The sequence below is a fragment of the Rutidosis leptorrhynchoides genome, chromosome 10 (assembly GCF_046630445.1).
Source record: "Rutidosis leptorrhynchoides isolate AG116_Rl617_1_P2 chromosome 10, CSIRO_AGI_Rlap_v1, whole genome shotgun sequence".
In the NCBI taxonomy this organism is placed as follows: domain Eukaryota; kingdom Viridiplantae; phylum Streptophyta; class Magnoliopsida; order Asterales; family Asteraceae; genus Rutidosis; species Rutidosis leptorrhynchoides.
In genome coordinates, this window is record NC_092342.1 from 183,777,509 (window position 1) to 183,801,098 (window position 23,590).

General features: G+C 35.6%; 1 protein-coding gene across 1 annotated transcript; it reads left to right on the forward strand.

Annotated features, from left to right (window-relative positions):
- Positions 1-305: 305 nt before the first annotated feature.
- On the forward strand, positions 306-17,891 carry LOC139870726 (uncharacterized). The gene is made up of 5 exons (XM_071858508.1): positions 306-399; positions 842-2,692; positions 3,260-3,399; positions 3,529-3,669; positions 17,223-17,891. Exons 1-5 carry the CDS (start codon positions 306-308, stop codon positions 17,889-17,891), a joined length of 2,895 nt encoding a protein of 964 aa, XP_071714609.1.
- Positions 17,892-23,590: the final 5,699 nt, after the last annotated feature.

Below are 23,590 nucleotides of genomic sequence, written 5' to 3' on the forward strand. Positions count from 1 at the left end.
GATATGTTAACTTAAAGGTTTTAAAACAACACTTACATGTAACGACTAACGAAGACTTAACGACTCCATTATAATGTATATACATGTTGTGTTTTGATATGTATTCTTACACTTTTGAAAGACTTCAAGACACATATCAAAGTACTTCTACTTAACAAAAATGCTTACAATTACATCCTCGTTCAGTTTCATCAACAATTCTACTCGTATGCACCCGTATTCGTACTCGTACAATACACAGCTTTTAGATGTATGTACTATTTGATCATATACATACTTATGTATATGTATATTTTTAGTGCGGAATGCCTTTTAGAGGTGAACGCACAAGACAACTGAACCGCAATGTGAGTGCGGTAGGATTGCGCAGAACATTAAAGAGTGCGAAGGTTTCTCGCAGTATTTATGCGGAATGCCTAAAGTGCCCGCACAACTTACTTCCGCGTAGCTCCTGGACCTATAAATAGGGAGCTTAGTCTCTCATTTTAGGTTGTTGATTTTGGAAGGGTTGCCCTAGCCATATTGATTTTTCTCGTGACTTTGCCCGAGATTAAATCATTATTTGGTTAAGGTAATTTACGAAGACCGGGACATGGTTGTTGATCATTTAGCACTTAATGAAATATGACAATAAGGTCCCAAAACCATAATCGACATCCATTATACCCCCTCATTGCACTCAATCCTTGATTAACTGTAATCGGATAATCTAGGATTGATCAATTGGCGCCATCCGTGGGACACGAATAGAATTGAAATGAGAAATTCGCGTTCATTTTAATCGAAGCTATTCAACGCATTTTTTAATTCTAATCGTGTTGTTTTCTGTCTTATTTTGCAGGAATAAGTAATTTGTGCAACAGCAGTTGCAAGCAAAGCAAAATGGCGAAGCAACAAAAGTTTTTGTTTACTATGAAAGTTGTAAATGAGAATTTGAAAGTGCGTAAAGCGCACAAAGCTTGTGTAAGCGAAGGCTCGCCAAAAAAACTGAACAAAGAACAAGATGCGAGAATAATAAGCACAATACATAAGAAAAAAGGATTTAAAAGGCGAAAAGCAATAGAAATGTTTGAAAAATGGCAATTCGCGCCCATTACATTTCCATTTGAGCAAAGTCGCAAAATGGATGACATGCCGTTGGTCATATCGTGTAAAATTGCGAATACAGGGATCACAATCATGAAAATTCATGTTGATACTGGCAGTAGTATTGATTTGATATACGAGCAATGTTTTCGCCAATTGCCAGCATGCATCAAGGTGGAACTACAACCGACTGCGATATCCTTATCTGGTTTCGCGGGTGAATCAACTTGGCCTATGGGGAAATTATCCTTAGAAATTGAATTGTGTGATGAAACAGAGGAAAAATTGACAAGGCAAGCGCGGTTAGATTTTTATGTTATATGCGCTGCTTCGCGTTATAACATGTTATTGGGAAGATCTGCGTTGCGGAAGCTTGGAATAGTGCCATCTACAATACATGGAATGGTTAAATTCACTACCTGCAAGGGTGTGGCAATGATAAATTCTATGGCTATGCCATCAATTTGTGCGGCTATAAGCACGAAAGATGCAATTGTTCCGCATAAAATTGAAGATGATAATATGGTTGTTATAAATCCTAAATATGTCGATCAAAAAATTAAAATTGGGACCAAGTTGAATGCAGAAATAAGAAATAAGATTGTACAGTTGCTGGTGTCGTATATGGATGTATTTGCGTGGAGTGAGCAAGATATGATCGGAGTTCCACGTAATGTTGCAGAGCATAGATTAAATTCTAATCCTGCGTTAAAACCTATTGTACAAAAGTGCAGAGGAATGGCTCTAGACCGCATGAAGTGGTTGTCTGCGGAAGTTTCTAAATTGGTCAATGCGGGAATATTGCGCGAAGTAAAATATCAAACATGGGTGGCAAATCCTGTTTTGGTAAAAAAGCCAGATGGTTCGTGGAGGATGTGTATAGATTTCAAGGACATAAATAAAGCTTGTCCGAAGGACAACTATCCACTTCCTGAAATTGATCTTAAAGTAGAATCATTGCATGATTATCCCTACAAATGCTTTTTGGATGCCGCAAAAGGATACCATCAAATACCAATGGCGGTAGAAGATGAAGATAAAACCGCATTCCATACTGGAAAAGGCATTTATTGTTACGTCAAAATGCCTTTTGGTTTGAAGAATGCGGGAGCCACTTATCAGCAGTTAATTGATAAAGCATTTGAAGGTCAGATAGGCCGCAATCTGGAAGCTTATATTGATGACCTTGTTATAAAAACTAAAACGCAAGAAAGTATTTTGGTAGATATGCAAGAAACATTTGAAAGTTTGCGGAAAATAAACATGAAGTTGAATCCGTCTAAGTGCAGTTTCGGAGAAAGGGAAGGCAAGTTTCTGGGATACTATGTCATTGAGCAGGGCATACAAGCAAATCCTAAGAAAATTGCCGCAATCGAAAACATGACTGCGCCTAAAACCGTTAAAGAAGTGCAAACTTTAACTGGAAAAATTGCGGCTTTAACCAGATTTCTTTCGAAGGCCGCGGAACGACAGTTTCCTTTCTTTCGCACTCTTAAAGGATGTTTAAAGCAGAAGAACTTTGTATGGATTGAAGAGGCTGATAAGGCATTTCAAGAAATGAAGCAATTGCTTGCTGCATTACCTACATTGATTGCGCCTGTTGATGGTGAAATATTATAACTTTACATTTCGGTCGCGAATGAAGCATTTGGCTCAGTACTTATCGCGGAAAGGAACAAAGTTCAAAAGCCAGTCTATTTTGTTAGCAAGGCGCTTGCGGGAAGTGAAATAAATTATGCGCCGATAGAGAAATTTATTTACGCGTTAGTTTTAACTTCACGGCGATTGTGTAGATACTTTCAAGGTCATCCAATACATGTTTTAACTGATTTGCCGGTTAAAAATGTGTTGAACAAACCTGCAGTATCCGGAAGACTTGCCCAATGGGTGATTGAGCTTGGAGCATTTGAAATATCATATATACCGCGTACATCTGTAAAGGGGCAAGTTTTGGCAGATTACCTCGCAGAAATGACGGGTGATTTAGAGGTGATTCATGAAAGAGCGCAATTAACGCCACCTTCGCATGAGATCTGAGATTTATATACAGACAGTGCCTCATGTATTGAAGGGCCAGGTGCGGGGCTAGTGTTGACAAATTCAACTGGCGAAGAGCACACGTACGCACTGCGCTTTAATTTTGATGTGACAAACAATGAGGCTGAATATGAAGCATTGCTTGCGGGATTGAATTTGGCACGTAAGATGAATATAACGCAGCTGCGCGCATATGTTGATTCACAACTGGTGGCAAATCAATTCAATGGCTCTTTTGAAGCACATGAGTTATCCATGCAGAAGTATTTGAAACTGGTAAAGGAATCTGTAGAGAAGTTTGAGTTCTTTGAATTATCACAAGTGTCGAGAAGTCAAAATAAAAAAGCAGATGCATTAAGCAAACTTGCTGCATTAGCATTTTTGCACTTTCAAAAACAGGTGTAGGTGGAAGAACTTCCTAATAAGTCCATTGATGGAAATTTATTTGTTGCGGTTGTAGAAGAAGTTGAACCAAATTGGATGGATCCTATTGTCAATTATCTACAAAATAGTGCGTTGCCAGAAGATAAAAAGGAGGCTCGTTTGGTACGCGAAAGAGCACCCATGTATGTACTTGAAAATAATGTGTTATATCATAAATCATATTTGGGACCATTAATGCGGTGTGTGGGACCCGCAGAAGCTGTAACTGAAATGTCCCGTTCTTATTGATTAAAAACGTTCCATATTAATTGATTTCGTTGCGAGGTTTTGACCTCTATATGAGACGTTTTTCAAAGACTGCATTCATTTTTAAACAAACCATAACCTTTATTTCATCAATAAAGGTTTAAAAAGCTTTACGTAGATTATCAAATAATGATAATCTAAAATATCCTGTTTACACACGACCATTACATAATGGTTTACAATACAAATATGTTACAACAAAATAAGTTTCTTGAATGCAGTTTTTACACAATATCATACAAGCATGGACTCCAAATCTTGTCCTTATTTAAGTATGCGACAGCGGAAGCTCTTAATAATCACCTGAGAATAAACATGCTTAAAACGTCAACAAAAATGTTGGTGAGTTATAGGTTTAACCTATATATATCAAATCGTAACAATAGACCACAAGATTTCATATTTCAATACACATCCCATACATAGAGATAAAAATCATTCATATGGTGAACACCTGGTAACCGACAATAACAAGATGCATATATAAGAATATCCCCATCATTCCGGGACACCCTTCGGATATGATATAAATTTCGAAGTACTAAAGCATCCGGTTCTTTGGATGGGGTTTGTTAGGCCCAATAGATCTATCTTTAGGATTCGCGTCAATTAGGGTGTCTGTTCCCTAATTCTTAGATTACCAGACTTAATAAAAAGGGGCATATTCGATTTCGATAATTCAACCATAGAATGTAGTTTCACGTACTTGTGTCTATTTTGTAAATCATTTATAAAACCTGCATGTATTCTCATCCCAAAAATATTAGATTTTAAAAGTGGGACTATAACTCACATTCACAGATTTTTACTTCGTCGGGAAGTAAGACTTGGCCACTGGTTGATTCACGAACCTATAACAATATATACATATATATCAAAGTATGTTCAAAATATATTTACAACACTTTTAATATATTTTGATGTTTTAAGTTTATTAAGTCAGCTGTCCTCGTTAGTAACCTACAACTAGTTGTCCACAGTTAGATGTACAGAAATAAATCGATAAATATTATCTTGAATCAATCCACGACCCAGTGTATACGTATCTCAGTATTGATCACAACTCAAACTATATATATTTTGGAATCAACCTCAACCCTGTATAGCTAACTCCAACATTCACATATAGAGTGTCTATGGTTGTTCCGAAATATATATAGATGTGTCGACATGATAGGTCGAAACATTGTATACGTGTCTATGGTATCTCAAGATTACATAATATATAATACAAGTTGATTAAGTTATGGTTGGAATAGATTTGTTACCAATTTTCACGTAGCTAAAATGAGAAAAATTATCCAATCTTGTTTTACCCATAACTTCTTCATTTTAAATCCGTTTTGAGTGAATCAAATTGCTATGGTTTCATATTGAACTCTATTTTATGAATCTAAACAAAAAAGGTATAGGTTTCTAGTCGGAAAAATAAGTTACAAGTCGTTTTTGTAAAGGTAGTCATTTCAGTCGAAAGAACGACGTCTAGATGACCATTTTAGAAAACATACTTCCACTTTGAGTTTAACCATAATTTTTGGATATAGTTTCATGTTCATAATAAAAATCATTTTCTCAGAATAACAACTTTTAAATCAAAGTTTATCATAGTTTTTAATTAACTAACCCAAAACAGCCCGCGGTGTTACTACGACGGCGTAAATCCGGTTTTACGGTGTTTTTCGTGTTTCCAGGTTTTAAATCATTAAGTTAGCATATCATATAGATATAGAACATGTGTTTAGTTGATTTTAAAAGTCAAGTTAGAAGGATTAACTTTTGTTTGCGAACAAGTTTAGAATTAACTAAACTATGTTCTAGTGATTACAAGTTTAAACCTTCGAATAAGATAGCTTTATATGTATGAATTGAATGATGTTATGAACATCATTACTACCTTAAGTTCCTTGGATGAACCTACTGGAAAAGAGAAAAATGGATCTAGCTTCAATGGATCCTTGGATGGCTCAAAGTTCTTGAAGCAAAATCATGACACGAAAACAAGTTCAAGTAAGATCATCACTTGAAATAAGATTGTTATAGTTATAGAAATTGAACCAAAGTTTGAATATGATTATTACCTTGTATTAGAATGATAACCTACTGTAAGAAACAAAGATTTCTTGAGGTTGGATGATCACCTTACAAGATTGGAAGTGAGCTAGCAAACTTGAAAGTATTCTTGATTTTATGAAACTAGAACTTTTGGAATTTATGAAGAACACTTAGAACTTGAAGATAGAACTTGAGAGAGTTCAATTAGATGAAGAAAATTGAAGAATGAAAGTGTTTGTAGGTGTTTTTGGTCGTTGGTGTATGGATTAGATATAAAGGATATGTAATTTTGTTTTCATGTAAATAAGTCATGAATGATTACTCATATTTTTGTAATCTTATGAGATATTTCATGCTAGTTGCCAAATGATGGTTCCCACATGTGTTAGGTGACTCACATGGGCTGCTAAGAGCTGATCATTGGAGTGTATATACCAATAGTACATACATCTAAAAGCTGTGTATTGTACGAGTACGAATACGGGTGCATACGAGTAGAATTGTTGATGAAACTGAACGAGAATGTAATTGTAAGCATTTTTGTTAAGTAGAAGTATTTTGATAAGTGTATTGAAGTCTTTCAAAAGTGTATAAATACATATTAAAACACTACATGTATATACATTTTAACTGAGTCGTTAAGTCATCGTTAGTCGTTACATGTAAGTGCTGTTTTGAAACCTTTAGGTTAACGATCTTGTTAAATGTTGTTAACCCAATGTTTATAATATCAAAAGAGATTTTAAATTATTATATTATCAAGATATTATGATGTACGAATATCTCTTAATATGATATATATACATTAAATGTCGTTACAACGATAATCGTTACATATATGTCTCGTTTCAAAATCATTAAGTTAGTAGTCTTGTTTTTACATATGTAGTTCATTGTTAATATACTTAATGATATGTTTAATTATCATAATATAATGTTAACTATATATATAACCATATATATGTCATCATATAGTTTTTACAAGTTTTAACGTTCGTGAATCACCGGTCAACTTGGGTGGTCAATTGTCTATATGAAACCTATTTCAATTAATCAAGTCTTAACAAGTTTGATTGCTTAACATGTTGGAAACATTTAATCATGTAAACATCAATCTCAATTAATATATATAAACATGGAAAAGTTCGGGTCACTACAGTACCTACCCGTTAAATAAATTTCGTCCCGAAATTTTAAGCTGTTGAAGGTGTTGACGAATCTTCTGGAAATAGATGCGGGTATTTCTTCTTCATCTGATCTTCACGCTCCCAGGTGAACTCGGGTCCTCTACGAGCATTCCATCGAACCTTAACAATTGGTATCTTGTTTTGCTTAAGTCTTTTAACCTCACGGTCCATTATTTCGACGGGTTCTTCGATGAATTGGAGTTTTTCGTTGATTTGGATTTCATCTAACGGAATAGTGAGATCTTCTTTAGCAAAACATTTCTTCAAATTCGAGACGTGGAAAGTGTTATGTACAGCCGCGAGTTGTTGAGGTAATTCTAGTCGGTAAGCTACTGTCCCGACACGATCAATAATCTTGAATGGTCCAATATACCTTGGATTTAATTTCCCTCGTTTACCAAATCGAACAACGCCTTTCCACGGTGCAACTTTAAGCATGACCATCTCTCCAATTTCAAATTCTATATCTTTTCTTTTAATGTCAGCGTAGCTCTTTTGTCGACTTTGGGCGGTTTTCAACCGTTGTTGAATTTGGATGATCTTCTCGGTAGTTTCTTGTATAATCTCCGGACCCGTAATCTGTCTATCCCCCACTTCACTCCAACAAATCGGAGACCTGCACTTTCTACCATAAAGTGCTTCAAACGGCGCCATCTCAATGCTTGAATGGTAGCTGTTGTTGTAGGAAAATTCTGCTAACGGTAGATGTCGATCCCAACTGTTTCCGAAATCAATAACACATGCTCGTAGCATGTCTTCAAGCGTTTGTATCGTCCTTTCGCTCTGCCCATCAGTTTGTGGATGATAGGCAGTACTCATGTCTAGACGAGTTCCTAATGCTTGCTGTAATGTTTGCCAGAATCTTGAAATAAATCTGCCATCCCTATCAGAGATAATAGAGATTGGTATTCCATGTCTGGAGACGACTTCCTTCAAATACAGTCGTGCTAACTTCTCCATCTTGTCATCTTCTCTTATTGGTAGGAAGTGTGCTGATTTGGTGAGACGATCAACTATTACCCAAATAGTATCAAAACCACTTGCAGTCCTTGGCAATTTAGTGATGAAATCCATGGTAATGTTTTCCCATTTCCATTCCGGGATTTCGGGTTGTTGAAGTAGACCTGATGGTTTCTGATGCTCAGCTTTGACCTTAGAACACGTCAAACATTCTCCTACGTATTTAGCAACATCGGCTTTCATACCCGGCCACCAAAAATGTTTCTTGAGATCCTTGTACATCTTCCCCGTTCCAGGATGTATTGAGTATCTGGTTTTATGAGCTTCTCTAAGTACCATTTCTCTCATATCTCCAAATTTTGGTACCCAAATCCTTTCAGCCCTATACCGGGTTCCGTCTTCCCGAATATTAAGATGCTTCTCCGATCCTTTGGGTATTTCATCCTTTAAATTTCCCTCTTTTAAAACTCCTTGTTGCGCCTCCTTTATTTGAGTAGTAATGTTATTATGAATCATTATATTCATAGATTTTACTCGAATGGGTTCTCTGTCCTTCCTGCTCAAGGCATCGGCTACCACATTTGCCTTCCCCGGGTGGTAACGAATCTCAAAGTCGTAATCATTCAACAATTCAATCCACCTACGCTGCCTCATATTCAGTTGTTTCTGATTAAATATGTGTTGAAGACTTTTGTGGTCGGTATATATAATACTTTTGACCCCATATAAGTAGTGTCTCCAAGTCTTTAATGCAAAAACAACCGCGCCTAATTCCAAATCATGCGTCGTATAATTTTGTTCGTGAATCTTCAATTGTCTAGACGCATAAGCAATCACCTTCGTTCGTTGCATTAATACACAACCGAGACCTTGCTTTGATGCATCACAATAAATCACAAAATCATCATTCCCTTCAGGCAATGACAATATAGGTGCCGTAGTTAGCTTTTTCTTCAATAACTGAAACGCTTTCTCTTGTTCATCATTCCATTCAAATTTCTTCCCTTTATGCGTTAATGCAGTCAAGGGTTTTGCTATTCTGGAAAAGTCTTGGATGAACCTTCTGTAGTAACCAGCTAGTCCTAAAAACTGGCGTATGTGTTTCGGAGTTTTCGGGGTTTCCCACTTTTCAACAGTTTCTATCTTTGCCGGATCCACCTTAATACCTTCTTTGTTCACTATGTGACCGAGGAATTGAACTTCTTCCAACCAAAATGCACACTTTGAAAACTTAGCGTACAATTCTTCCTTCCTCAATACTTCTAACACCTTTCTCAAATGTTCACCGTGTTCTTGGTCATTCTTTGAGTAAATAAGTATGTCATCAATGAAAACAATGACAAACTTGTCAAGGTATGGTCCACACACTCGGTTCATAAGGTCCATGAACACAGCTGGTGCATTAGTTAAACCAAACGGCATGACCATAAACTCGTAATGACCGTAACGTGTTCTGAAAGCAGTCTTTGGAATATCATCTTCTTTCACCCGCATTTGATGATACCCGGAACGTAAGTCAATCTTTGAATAAACAGACGAGCCTTGTAGTTGATCAAATAAGTCGTCGATTCTCGGTAGTGGGTAGCGGTTCTTGATGGTAAGTTTGTTCAACTCTCGGTAGTCGATACACAACCTGAATGTACCATCTTTCTTCTTGACAAACAAAACAGGAGCTCCCCACGGTGATGTGCTTGGTCGAATGAAACCACGCTCTAAAAGTTCTTGTAATTGGCCTTGTAGTTCTTTCATCTCGCTGGGTGCGAGTCTGTAAGGAGCACGAGCTATTGGTGCAGCTCCTGGTACAAGATCTATTTGAAATTCAACGGATCGATGTGGGGGTAATCCCGGTAATTCTTTCGGAAATACATCGGGAAATTCTTTTGCAATGGGAACATCATTGATGCTCTTTTCTTCAGTTTGTACTTTCTCGACGTGTGCTAGAACAGCATAGCAACCTTTTCTTATTAGTTTTTGTGCCTTCAAATTACTAATAAGATGTAGCTTCGTGTTGCCCTTTTCTCCGTACACCATTAAGGGTTTTCCTTTTTCTCGTATAATGCGAATTGCATTTTTGTAACAAACGATCTCTGCTTTCACTTCTTTCAACCAGTCCATACCGATTATCACATCAAAACTCCCTAACTCTACTGGTATCAAATCAATCTTAAATGTTTCGCTAACCAGTTTAATTTCTCGATTCCGACATATATTATCTGCTGAAATTAATTTACCATTTGCTAATTCGAGTAAAAATTTACTATCCAAAGGCGTCAATGGACAACTTAATTTAGCACAAAAATCTCTACTCATATAGCTTCTATCCGCACCCGAATCAAATAAAACGTAAGCAGATTTATTGTCAATAAGAAACGTACCCGTAACAAGCTCCGGGTCTTCCTGTGCCTCTACCGCATTAATATTGAAAACTCTTCCACGACCTTGTCCATTCGTGTTCTCCTGGTTCGGGCAATTTCTAATAATGTGGCCTGGTTTTCCACATTTATAACAAACTACATTGGCATAACTTGCTCCGACACTACTTGCTCCGCCATTACTCGTTCCGACACCATTTGTTCCTTTCGTTCTATTAACCCCTGGTCCGTAGACCTCACACTTCGCCGCGCTATGACCATTTCTTTTACACTTGTTGCAAAATTTGGTGCAGAACCCCGAGTGATTCTTTTCACACCTTTGGCATAGTTGCTTCTGATTGTTGTTGTTGTTGCGGTTATTATTGTTGTTGGGATGATTGTTGTAGTTGCTGTTGTTGTTGTTGTTGTTGTTGTTGTTGGGCCGTTTGTTGTAGTTGCGATTGATGTTGCGATTGTTGTTGTTGTTGTATTGGTGATTCTTATCACCATTTTCCTCCCACTTTCTTTTGACTTGCTTCACATTGGCCTCTTCAGCAGTCTGTTCTTTAATTCTTTCTTCAATCTGGTTCACTAGTTTGTGAGCCATTCTACATGCCTGTTGTATGGAGGCGGGCTCGTGTGAACTTATATCTTCTTGGATTCTTTCCGGTAATCCTTTCACAAACGCGTCGATCTTCTCTTCCTCATCTTCGAATGCTCCCGGACACAATAGGCACAATTCTGTGAATCGTCTTTCGTACGTGGTAATATCAAATCCTTGGGTTCGTAACCCTCTAAGTTCTGTCTTGAGCTTATTGACCTCGGTTCTGGGACGGTACTTCTCGTTCATCAAGTGCTTGAATGCTGACCACGGTAGTGCGTACGCATCATCTTGTCCCACTTGCTCTAGATAGGTATTCCACCATGTTAACGCAGAACCTGTGAAGGTATGCGTAGCGTACTTCACTTTGTCCTCTTCAGTACACTTACTTATGGCAAACACCGATTCAACCTTCTCGGTCCACCGTTTCAATCCGATCGGTCCTTCGGTTCCATCAAATTCCAAAGGTTTGCAGGCAGTGAATTCTTTGTAGGTGCATCCTACACGATTTCCTGTACTGCTAGATCCAAGGTTATTGTTGGTATGTAGCGCAGCCTGTACTGCGGCTATGTTTGAAGCTAGAAAAGTACGGAATTCCTCTTCATTCATATTCACAGTATGTCGAGTAGTCGGTGCCATTTCCTTCAAAATAGTTAAATGGAACAAGTTAATCATACAGAATATTAAGAGTAGTTAATAGTATTTCGTAGCATAATATGAACTCATTTATAAAAGCTTTTTCTTCATATTAGCGTTTTATAAGTTTAAATTCGGGTAGTACCTACCCGTTAAGTTCATACTTAGTAGCTAATATACAATTCAACTACTACAATTCTATATGAAAAACTGATTATAATAATATTTCGCGTTCAAACTTTTATACAATATTTTACAAACTTACAATACCGCTTATTTTACATAAAGCATGAAATATAGCACACAATAACTTTGATACAAGATAGTTGTGAAGACAATTCTAGCTAGTACACAAGTCGTTCAGCAAAGGCAATAAAGACACGTAATTCATACGTCCAGAAACAAGTCATGCATTCTGGTTTTACTAGGACTACTTCCCATCCTTGGTCTTGTGCAACATAACCGTTATGGCCGTTGATAAGACAGCGTGTTGTAACATCATCAAAGGGACGAGGGTTACGTAATGTCCAACAGTCCCGTAATAATCTAAAAACCTCATTTCTTACCCCAATTACCGACTCCGTCACTTGTGGAAACGTTTTGTTTAATAGTTGTAGCCCGATGTTCTTGTTCTCACTTTGGTGAGAAGCGAACATTACTAATCCGTAAGCATAACATGCTTCTTTATGTTGCATGTTAGCCGCTTTTTCTAAATCACGAAGTCCAATATTCGGATATATTGAGTCAAAATAATTTCTTAACCCGTTGCGTAAAATAGCATTTGGGTTCCCCGCAATATATGCGTCAAAGTAAACACATCGTAACTTATGGGTTTCCCAATGTGATATCCCCCATCTTTCAAACGAAAGTCTCTTATAAACCAAGACATTCTTGGAACGTTCTTCGAATGTCTTACAAACTGATCTCGCCTTAAATAGTTGTGCCGAAGAATTCTGGCCGACTCTAGACAAGATTTCATCAATCATGTCTCCGGGTAGGTCTCTTAAAATATTGGGTTGTCTATCCATTTTGTGTTTTTAAACTGTAAAATAGACAAGAGTTAGATTCATAAAAAAAATACTTATTAATACAAGCAATTTTTACATATATCATAAAACATAAGCACACTATATTACATATATTACACCACACGAATACAACTATCTTATTCCGACTCGCTCGTTTCTTCTTCTTCGGTTTTGGTTCGTTTTTCCAAGTTTCTAGGGATATATGATGTTCCCCTAATACGAGCCGTCGTTATCCACATTGGTTTAGAAAAACCTGGTGGTTTAGAGGTTCCCGGGTCATTGTTACAACTTAAGGACTTCGGGGGTTGACGATACATATAAAGTTCATCGGGGTTGGAATTAGATTTCTCTATTTTTATGCCCTTTCCCTTATTATTTTCTTTTGCCTTTTTAAATTCAGTTGGGGTAATTTCTATAACATCATCGGAATTCTCGTCGGAATCCGATTCATCGGAGAATTGGTAATCCTCCCAATATTTTGCTTCCTTAGCGGAAACACCATTGACCATAATTAACCTTGGTCGGTTGGTTGAGGATTTTCTTTTACTTAACCGTTTTATTATTTCCCCCACCGGTTCCGATTCTTCTTCCGGTTCCGATTCTTCTTCCGGTTCCGACTCTTCTTCCGGTTCCGACTCTTCTTCCGGTTCCTCTTCGGGAACTTGTGAATCAGTCCACGAATCATTCCAATTTACATTTGACTCTTCATTATTATTAGGTGAGTCAATGGGACTTGTTCTAGAGGTAGACATCTATCACATAATATCAAACGCGTTAAGAGATTAATATATCACATAATATTCACATGTTAAAAATATATAGTTTGCAACAAAAATGTTAAGCAATCATTTTTAAAGAAAACACGGTCGAAGTCCAGACTCACTAATGCATCCTAACAAACTCGATAAGACACACTAATGCAAATTTTCTGGTTCTCTAAGACCAACGCTCTGATACCAACTGAAATGTCCCGTTCTTATTGATTAAAAACGTTCCATATTAATTGATTTCGTTGCGAGGTTTTGACCTCTATATGAGACGTTTTTCAAAGACTGCATTCATTTTTAAACAAACCATAACCTTTATTTCATCAATAAAGGTTTAAAAAGCTTTACGTAGATTATCAAATAATGATAATCTAAAATATCCTGTTTACACACGACCATTACATAATGGTTTACAATACAAATATGTTACAACAAAATAAGTTTCTTGAATGCAGTTTTTACACAATATCATACAAGCATGGACTCCAAATCTTGTCCTTATTTAAGTATGCGACAGCGGAAGCTCTTAATAATCACCTGAGAATAAACATGCTTAAAACGTCAACAAAAATGTTGGTGAGTTATAGGTTTAACCTATATATATCAAATCGTAACAATAGACCACAAGATTTCATATTTCAATACACATCCCATACATAGAGATAAAAATCATTCATATGGTGAACACCTGGTAACCGACAATAACAAGATGCATATATAAGAATATCCCCATCATTCCGGGACACCCTTCGGATATGATATAAATTTCGAAGTACTAAAGCATCCGGTTCTTTGGATGGGGTTTGTTAGGCCCAATAGATCTATCTTTAGGATTCGCGTCAATTAGGGTGTCTGTTCCCTAATTCTTAGATTACCAGACTTAATAAAAAGGGGCATATTCGATTTCGATAATTCAACCATAGAATGTAGTTTCACGTACTTGTGTCTATTTTGTAAATCATTTATAAAACCTGCATGTATTCTCATCCCAAAAATATTAGATTTTAAAAGTGGGACTATAACTCACATTCACAGATTTTTACTTCGTCGGGAAGTAAGACTTGGCCACTGGTTGATTCACGAACCTATAACAATATATACATATATATCAAAGTATGTTCAAAATATATTTACAACACTTTTAATATATTTTGATGTTTTAAGTTTATTAAGTCAGCTGTCCTCGTTAGTAACCTACAACTAGTTGTCCACAGTTAGATGTACAGAAATAAATCGATAAATATTATCTTGAATCAATCCACGACCCAGTGTATACGTATCTCAGTATTGATCACAACTCAAACTATATATATTTTGGAATCAACCTCAACCCTGTATAGCTAACTCCAACATTCACATATAGAGTGTCTATGGTTGTTCCGAAATATATATAGATGTGTCGACATGATAGGTCGAAACATTGTATACGTGTCTATGGTATCTCAAGATTACATAATATATAATACAAGTTGATTAAGTTATGGTTGGAATAGATTTGTTACCAATTTTCACGTAGCTAAAATGAGAAAAATTATCCAATCTTGTTTTACCCATAACTTCTTCATTTTAAATCCGTTTTGAGTGAATCAAATTGCTATGGTTTCATATTGAACTCTATTTTATGAATCTAAACAAAAAAAGTATAGGTTTCTAGTCGGAAAAATAAGTTACAAGTCGTTTTTGTAAAGGTAGTCATTTCAGTCGAAAGAACGACGTCTAGATGACCATTTTAGAAAACATACTTCCACTTTGAGTTTAACCATAATTTTTGGATATAGTTTCATGTTCATAATAAAAATCATTTTCTCAGAATAACAACTTTTAAATCAAAGTTTATCATAGTTTTTAATTAACTAACCCAAAACAGCCCGCGGTGTTACTACGACGGCGTAAATCCGGTTTTACGGTGTTTTTCGTGTTTCCAGGTTTTAAATCATTAAGTTAGCATATCATATAGATATAGAACATGTGTTTAGTTGATTTTAAAAGTCAAGTTAGAAGGATTAACTTTTGTTTGCGAACAAGTTTAGAATTAACTAAACTATGTTCTAGTGATTACAAGTTTAAACCTTCGAATAAGATAGCTTTATATGTATGAATCGAATGATGTTATGAACATCATTACTACCTTAAGTTCCTTGGATGAACCTACTGGAAAAGAGAAAAATGGATCTAGCTTCAATGGATCCTTGGATGGCTCAAAGTTCTTGAAGCAAAATCATGACACGAAAACAAGTTCAAGTAAGATCATCACTTGAAATAAGATTGTTATAGTTATAGAAATTGAACCAAAGTTTGAATATGATTATTACCTTGTATTAGAATGATAACCTACTGTAAGAAACAAAGATTTCTTGAGGTTGGATGATCACCTCACAAGATTGGAAGTGAGCTAGCAAACTTGAAAGTATTCTTGATTTTATGAAACTAGAACTTTTGGAATTTATGAAGAACACTTAGAACTTGAAGATAGAACTTGAGAGAGTTCAATTAGATGAAGAAAATTGAAGAATGAAAGTGTTTGTAGGTGTTTTTGGTCGTTGGTGTATGGATTAGATATAAAGGATATGTAATTTTGTTTTCATGTAAATAAGTCATGAATGATTACTCATATTTTTGTAATCTTATGAGATATTTCATGCTAGTTGCCAAATGATGGTTCCCACATGTGTTAGGTGACTCAAATGGGCTGCTAAGAGCTGATCATTGGAGTGTATATACCAATAGTACATACATCTAAAAGCTGTGTATTGTACGAGTACGAATACGGGTGCATACGAGTAGAATTGTTGATGAAACTGAACGAGAATGTAATTGTAAGCATTTTTGTTAAGTAGAAGTATTTTGATAAGTGTATTGAAGTCTTTCAAAAGTGTATAAATACATATTAAAACACTACATGTATATACATTTTAACTGAGTCGTTAAGTCATCGTTAGTCGTTACATGTAAGTGCTGTTTTGAAACCTTTAGGTTAACGATCTTGTTAAATGTTGTTAACCCAATGTTTATAATATCAAAAGAGATTTTAAATTATTATATTATCAAGATATTATGATGTACGAATATCTCTTAATATGATATATATACATTAAATGTCGTTACAACGATAATCGTTACATATATGTCTCGTTTCAAAATCATTAAGTTAGTAGTCTTGTTTTTACATATGTAGTTCATTGTTAATATACTTAATGATATGTTTAATTATCATAATATAATGTTAACTATATATATAACCATATATATGTCATCATATAGTTTTTACAAGTTTTAACGTTCGTGAATCACCGGTCAACTTGGGTGGTCAATTGTCTATATGAAACCTATTTCAATTAATCAAGTCTTAACAAGTTTGATTGCTTAACATGTTGGAAACATTTAATCATGTAAACATCAATCTCAATTAATATATATAAACATGGAAAAGTTCGGGTCACTACAGTAACCATTGTTGAAGAGGTGCATAGTGGATCTTGTGCTCTTCACTCAGGATATAAAACTATTGCTGGCAAGATAATGCGCATGGGCTATTTCTGGCCTACTCTATATCGTGATGTTGTGCAAATTGTTAAGCGGTGTAAAAGCTGTCAAAGACATGCACCGCAGAATCGCAAACCAAGACATGATATGATTCCAATTGATTCACCGTGGCCATTTTATAAATGGGCCATCGATATTGTGGGACCCTTTCCACCAGGTGCAGGAAATGTAAAGTTCCTGATTGTAGCTATTGATTATTTCACTAAATGGGAGGAGGCAAAGGCCATACGCACAATTACTGGAGTGCAGGTGCAGAATTTTGTATGGGAATACATTGTATGTAGATTTGGTATTCCGCGGGAACTTTAAGTGATAATGGAGCGCAGATTACAAAAGATCCATTTTTAAGTTGGTGTGCGGAACTAAATATAATTCAAAGATTCACATCTGTGGCACATCCGCAAGCAAATGGATTGTGCGAAGTCACTAACCGCGACATTGTTAGTGGTATTAAAAAACATTTGAATGAAAAGCGGAATGGATGGGTTGATGAACTTTCAAATGTACTATGGGCTCATCGCACTACTTTCAAGAAAAGTACAGGCGAAACGCCTTTTAGCCTAGTATATGGTTCCGAAGCAATGATCCCCGCAGAAATCTTTGTTGAAACGCGCATAGTTGTTAATTTTGATGAATGTGCGAATGCGAAAAGCATTTTTGAAAATCTAAATTTCATTGAAGAACGCAGGCTTATGGCCGCAATACGTGAGGAAAATAATAAGAAGCAAATTGCTAAGTATTATAACAAGAAGGTGCGCGCGTTAGCCTTTGATGTTGGAGAATGGGTTTTGCGTAATAATGAAGCAAGTCGAGCTGAGAAACAAGGGAAGTTGGGACCCAATTGGGAGGGACCATACCAGATAATGGGAATTAATGCAGCAGGCTCTTATAAACTCCAAGACATTGAAGGGCGCAACATACCTAACGCGTGGCATGCTACTTTGTTGAAATGATATTATATGTAGATAACAAAAGTATGCGAAATTTTATGTGCATTCTAGTGATTCATGTTAATGTGTTTAGCAAAAAAGTTTGCAATATTGTGTAAAATGAATAAAACTAAAGGTCTTTGTTCATCATAATGATTGTATGTCTATGCGTAATTTCATAGTACAACGCGTTTAATACAACCATAAATGAAATCAAATAAGTGATGGAGAAGACCACTTGATGCTAAATGAAAACAATTTGCCGTGTATGCAAAAGGAATTCAGTTTGTTAACTTTCTCCCAAAGTATTAGATCTAGCCATACTTGGATGCTTCGCAATAAACACAAATTTTTGCCTAAGGATCGTTTCGGCGGACTTAGAAGATTCATAATGTGCAGAATAGCACGTGCATACAGGTTGTTTTGCATAAAGTAGTTGTTTGTTATGTGCACAATAATAAACAATGAAATTGCAAAGGACAATGCTAGTAATTATGAATGATAATCAAAGCGCTATATAAATAAAGGCAATTGCAATTGATAAATAAAATTTTATTATAAGTTCCGCGGAAGATTTAGCAAATCATATCATTAAAATTCGCTTTGAAAGCGCTTACATAATGCGAAATCCTATTCCTGGGTAGTTAAGTCTAAATTAATGATGTCTTCGACGGGAGCATCCTTGTTTTGACATATAGATTCTAATTTTGGAATGGGGATAACGCGGATTCCTTCCCTCGCTAATGCGACCATCTCTTCTACCTCTTCAATAAGGCAGATTAATTTCTCAATATACTCTGGCATTGGCTCCGGAAAAACAGCAATCTTGCTAACCTCCTGAATAAATTTTACTCGCTCAAGTTGTTGTAGCTCAGTCACATAAGTATCAAATTTCTGCGAAACATCCGCAGAATCCATGATTTGTTGCCCAAGTTCAGGCAAATGTTCGCGGAGTTTTGCAAAGCTTGATTCCGCGGTTGCTTTTGCAGATAAGGCTGCGGATAATTCAGTTTGGGTTTACAAGAGTTTATTTTTCATTGTATCATGCGCGGCTTGAAGGTTGTCCATTTCAATTGCTTTTTCGGACAGTTTCTTTTTTAAATCATCCACGGAATTTTTTGTTGTTTGCAATTCCGTGGTGATGGAAGAGAGTTGGGACTGTGTGATGGCATGTTTGGTTTGTTCTTTCTTCAAAACTTCAGAAAACTTCTCTTGTCAGGACATTGCATCATATGCAGATGCAATTGTCATATAGAAGTTTTACGCGAAACAGTTGAATGAGTCGCTATATGAAAGTTTGCTAAGTTCAGAACGTAGATCATGGGGAAGGGCAAGCTTCATATGTTACCTTTGGTCCAGTGCGGCTTCTGGAGAGGCGCATAGATAACCCTGCAGGCCATCTATTTTGATTGACTTTATTGCGCTGGGAGGAGTGCGCCAGATGTCTTCATATTTGGATAAGTCGAAAGTTGGTGGAGAACTAGCCTGTGTAGATGGTGGTGGAGTAACGGATGTCTCTGCTGAAACACGTATCAGGAATATAAACGAAGGAAGAAATGTTAAAATGACAGAACACTATAGGTGTTATTGGAAATAAAAATTATAACATGTGATGATAAGCATTACCAGTCTCAGATGCAGGTGGAACAACTGAGCTAGACCGTGTAAATCTCTTCGCGGATCCTGTAAGTGGAGAGGTAGCGGGTCGTTTGCTGGGAGTCCTTATTGTTTGTTGAACGCTGGTGGTAGGAGATTTTTGTGCAGCCTTTGATGATGATTTTGACTCGGGGCTTTTAAGCCTCTCTGCGAGAAATGCTTTTGTGTCATCTTTCTTTTCGATTTCAGAAACCCTCATGGTGATGATGATGAGTAAATGTGAAAGTTGTTTGTGTGAATGAATTAATATAACGAAGAGAGAAAGTATGATGGAAAAAATGATAATCAACTTCTATATATATGGAGGAAAATGTAATTTCAACGGTATAATCCCTTAACGGCTATATGCGCAGATAAAAAAATTTAGCAATACAACAATAGCCGTTATGGAAAAATAATAATACTTTTATGCCTCACTGTAGTGCGTGCATCTTATGCACAAAAGGACAAACTATAACCTTTTCTTTTTTAAGAGTTTATTGTCTTACTTTTTCTGCGAAAATGTAACACAATAAACTGGGGGGACTTGATCATATACATACTTATGTATATGTATATTTTTAGTGCGGAATGCCTTTTAGAGGTGAACGCACAAGACAACTGAACCGCAGTGTGAGTGCGGTAGGATTGCACAGAACATTAAAGAGTGCGAAGGTTTCTCGCAGTATTTATGCGGAATGCCTAAAGTGCCCGCACAACTTACTTCCGCATAGCTCCTGGACCTATAAATAGGGAGCTTGGCCTCTCATTTTAGGTTGTTAATTTTGGAAGGGTTGCCCTAGCCATATTGATTTTTCTCGTGACTTTGCCCGAGATTAAATCATTATTTGGTTAAGGTAATTTACGAAGACCGGGACATGGTTGTTGATCGTATAGTACTTAACGAAATATGACAATAAGGTCCCAAAACCATAATCGACATCCATTATACCCCCTCATTGGACTCAATCCTTGATTAACTGTAATCGGATAATCTAGGATTGATCACTATTGGTATATACACTCCAATGATCAGCTCTTAGCAGCCCATGTGAGTCACCTAACACATGTAGGAACCATCATTTGGCAACTAGCATGAAATATCTCATAAAGTTACAAAAATATTAGTAATCATTCATGACTTATTTACATGAAAACAAAATTACATATCCTTTATATCTAATCCATATACCAACGACCAAAAACACCTACAAACACTTTAATTCTTCAATTTTCTTCATCTAATTGATCTCTGTCAAGTTCCATCTTCAAGTTCTAAGTGTTTTTCATAAATTTCGTAAGTATAGTTTCATAAAAATCAAGAATACTTCCAAGTTTGCAAGTCTACTTCCAAGCTTTCTAATCCATTCCAAGTAATCATCTAAGATCAAGTAACCTTTGTTATTTACAGTAGGTTATCTTTCTAATTCAAGGTAATATTCATATTCAAACTTTGATTCAATTTCTACAACTATAACAATCTTATTTCGAGTGAAAATCTTACTTGAACTGTTTTCGTGTCATGATTCTGCTTCAAGAACTTTCAAGCCGTCCAAGGATCCTTTAAAGCTAGATCCATTTTTCTCATTTCCAGTAGTTTTATCCAGAAAACTTGAGGTAGTAATGATGTTCATAACATCATTCGATTCACACATATAAAGCTATCTTATTCGAAGGTTTAAACTTGTAATCACTAGAACATAGTTTAGTTAATTCTAAACTTGTTCGCAAACAAAAGTTAATCCTTCTAACTTGACTTTTAAAATCAACTAAACACATGTTCTATATCTATATGATATGCTAACTTAATGATTTAAAACCTGGAAACACGATGAACACCATAAAATCGGATATACACCGTCGTAGTGAAACTGGGGGCTGTTTTGGTTTGGATAATTAAAAACTATGATAAACTTTGATTTAAAAGTTGTTCTTCTGGGAAAATGATTTTTCATATGAACATGAAACTATATCCAAAAATCTTGGTTAAACTCAAAGTGAAAGTATGTTTTTCAAAATGGTCATCAAGATGTCGTTCTTTCGACGGAAATGACTACCTCTTTAGTAATTGACATGTAACTTAAATTTCCGACTATAAACCTATACTTTTTCAGTTTGTATTCTTAAATTAGAGTTCAATATGAAACCATAGCAATTTGATTCACTCAAAACGGATTTAAAATGAAGAAGTTATGGGTAAAACAAGATTGGATATTTTTGATCTTTTTAGCTACGGGAAATGTTTAACAAATCTATACAAATCATATCCTAGCTAACTTATATTGTATTATACATGTATTCTAATATATTATGTAATCTTGGGATACCATAGACACGTATACAAATGTTTTGACATATCATATCGACCCATGTATATATATTATTTGGAACAACCATAGACACTCTATATGCAGTAATGTTGGAGTTAGCTATACAGGGTAGAGGTTGATTCCAAAAATATATATACTTTGAGTTGTGATCTAGCCTGAGACGTGTATACACTGGGTTGTGGATTGATTCAAGATAATATATATCGATTTATTTCTGTACATCTAACTGTGGACAACTAGTTGTAGGTTATTAACGAGGACAGCTGACTTGATACACTCAAATCTTTAAAACATAAAAAAATTGTTGTAATTATATTTTGATCATACTTTGATATGTATGTACATATTTGTATAGGTTCGTGAATCGATCCGTGGCCAAGTCTTATTTCCGAGGAAGGAAATATCTGTGAAAGTGAGTTATAGTCCCACTTTTAAAATCTAATATTTTTGGGATGAGAATACATGCAGGTTTTATAAATGATTTACAAAATAGACACAAGTACGTGAAACTACATTCTATGGTCGAATTATCCAAATCGAATATGCCCCTTTTTATAAAGTCTGGTAATCTAAGAATTAGGAAACAGACACCCTAATTGACGCGAATCCTAAGGATAGATCTATTGGGCCTAACAAACCCCATCCAAAGTACCGGATGCTTTAGTACTTCGAAATTTATATCATATCCGAAGGGTGTCCCGGAATGATGGAGATATTCTTATATATGCATCTTGTTAATGTCGGTTACCAGGTGTTCACCATATGAATGATTTTTATCTCTATGTATGGGATGTGTATTGAAATATGAAATCTTGTGGTCTATTGTTACGATTTGATATATATATATATATATATATATATATATATATATATATATATATATATATATATATATATATATATATATATATATATATATATATATATATAGGTTAAACCTATAACTCACCAACATTTTTGTTGACGTTTAAAGCATGTTTATTCTCAGGTGAATACTAAGAGCTTCCGCTGTTGCATACTAAAATAAGGACAAGATGTGGAGTCCATGTTTGTATGATATTGTGTAAAAACTGCATTCAAGAAACATATGTCGATGTAATATATTTCTATTGTAAACCATTATGTAATGGTCGTGTGTAAACAGTATATTTTAGATTATCATTATTTGATAATCTACGTAATGTTTTTAAAACCTTTATTGATAAAATAAAGGTTATGGTTGTTTTAAAAATGAATGCAGTCTTTGAAAAACGTCCCATATAGAGGTCAAAATCTCGCAACGAAATCGATTAATATGGAACGTTTATAATCAATATGAACAATATGAACGGGACATTTCAGTTGGTATCCGAGTGTTGGTCTTAGAGAACCAGAAAATTTGCATTAGTGTGTCTTATCGAGTTTGTTTGGATGCATTAGTGAGTCTGGACTTCGACTGTGTTTTCTTTAAAAATGATTGCTTAACATTTTTGTTGGAAACTATATATTATTAACATGTAAATATTATGTGATATATTAATCTCTTAACATGTTTGATATTGTGTGATAGATGTCTACCTCTAGCACAAATCCCATTGACTCACCTAATAATAACGAAGAGTCGAATATATATTGGCAAGATTCACAAGTTCCCGAAGAACCAGAAGAAGAGGAAACGGAACCGGAAGAAGAGGAACCGGAAGAAGAAGAGGTTCCGGAGGGGGGAATAGTAGGAACCACAGAAAACCGGTCAAATAAAAGAAAATCCTCAACCAATGG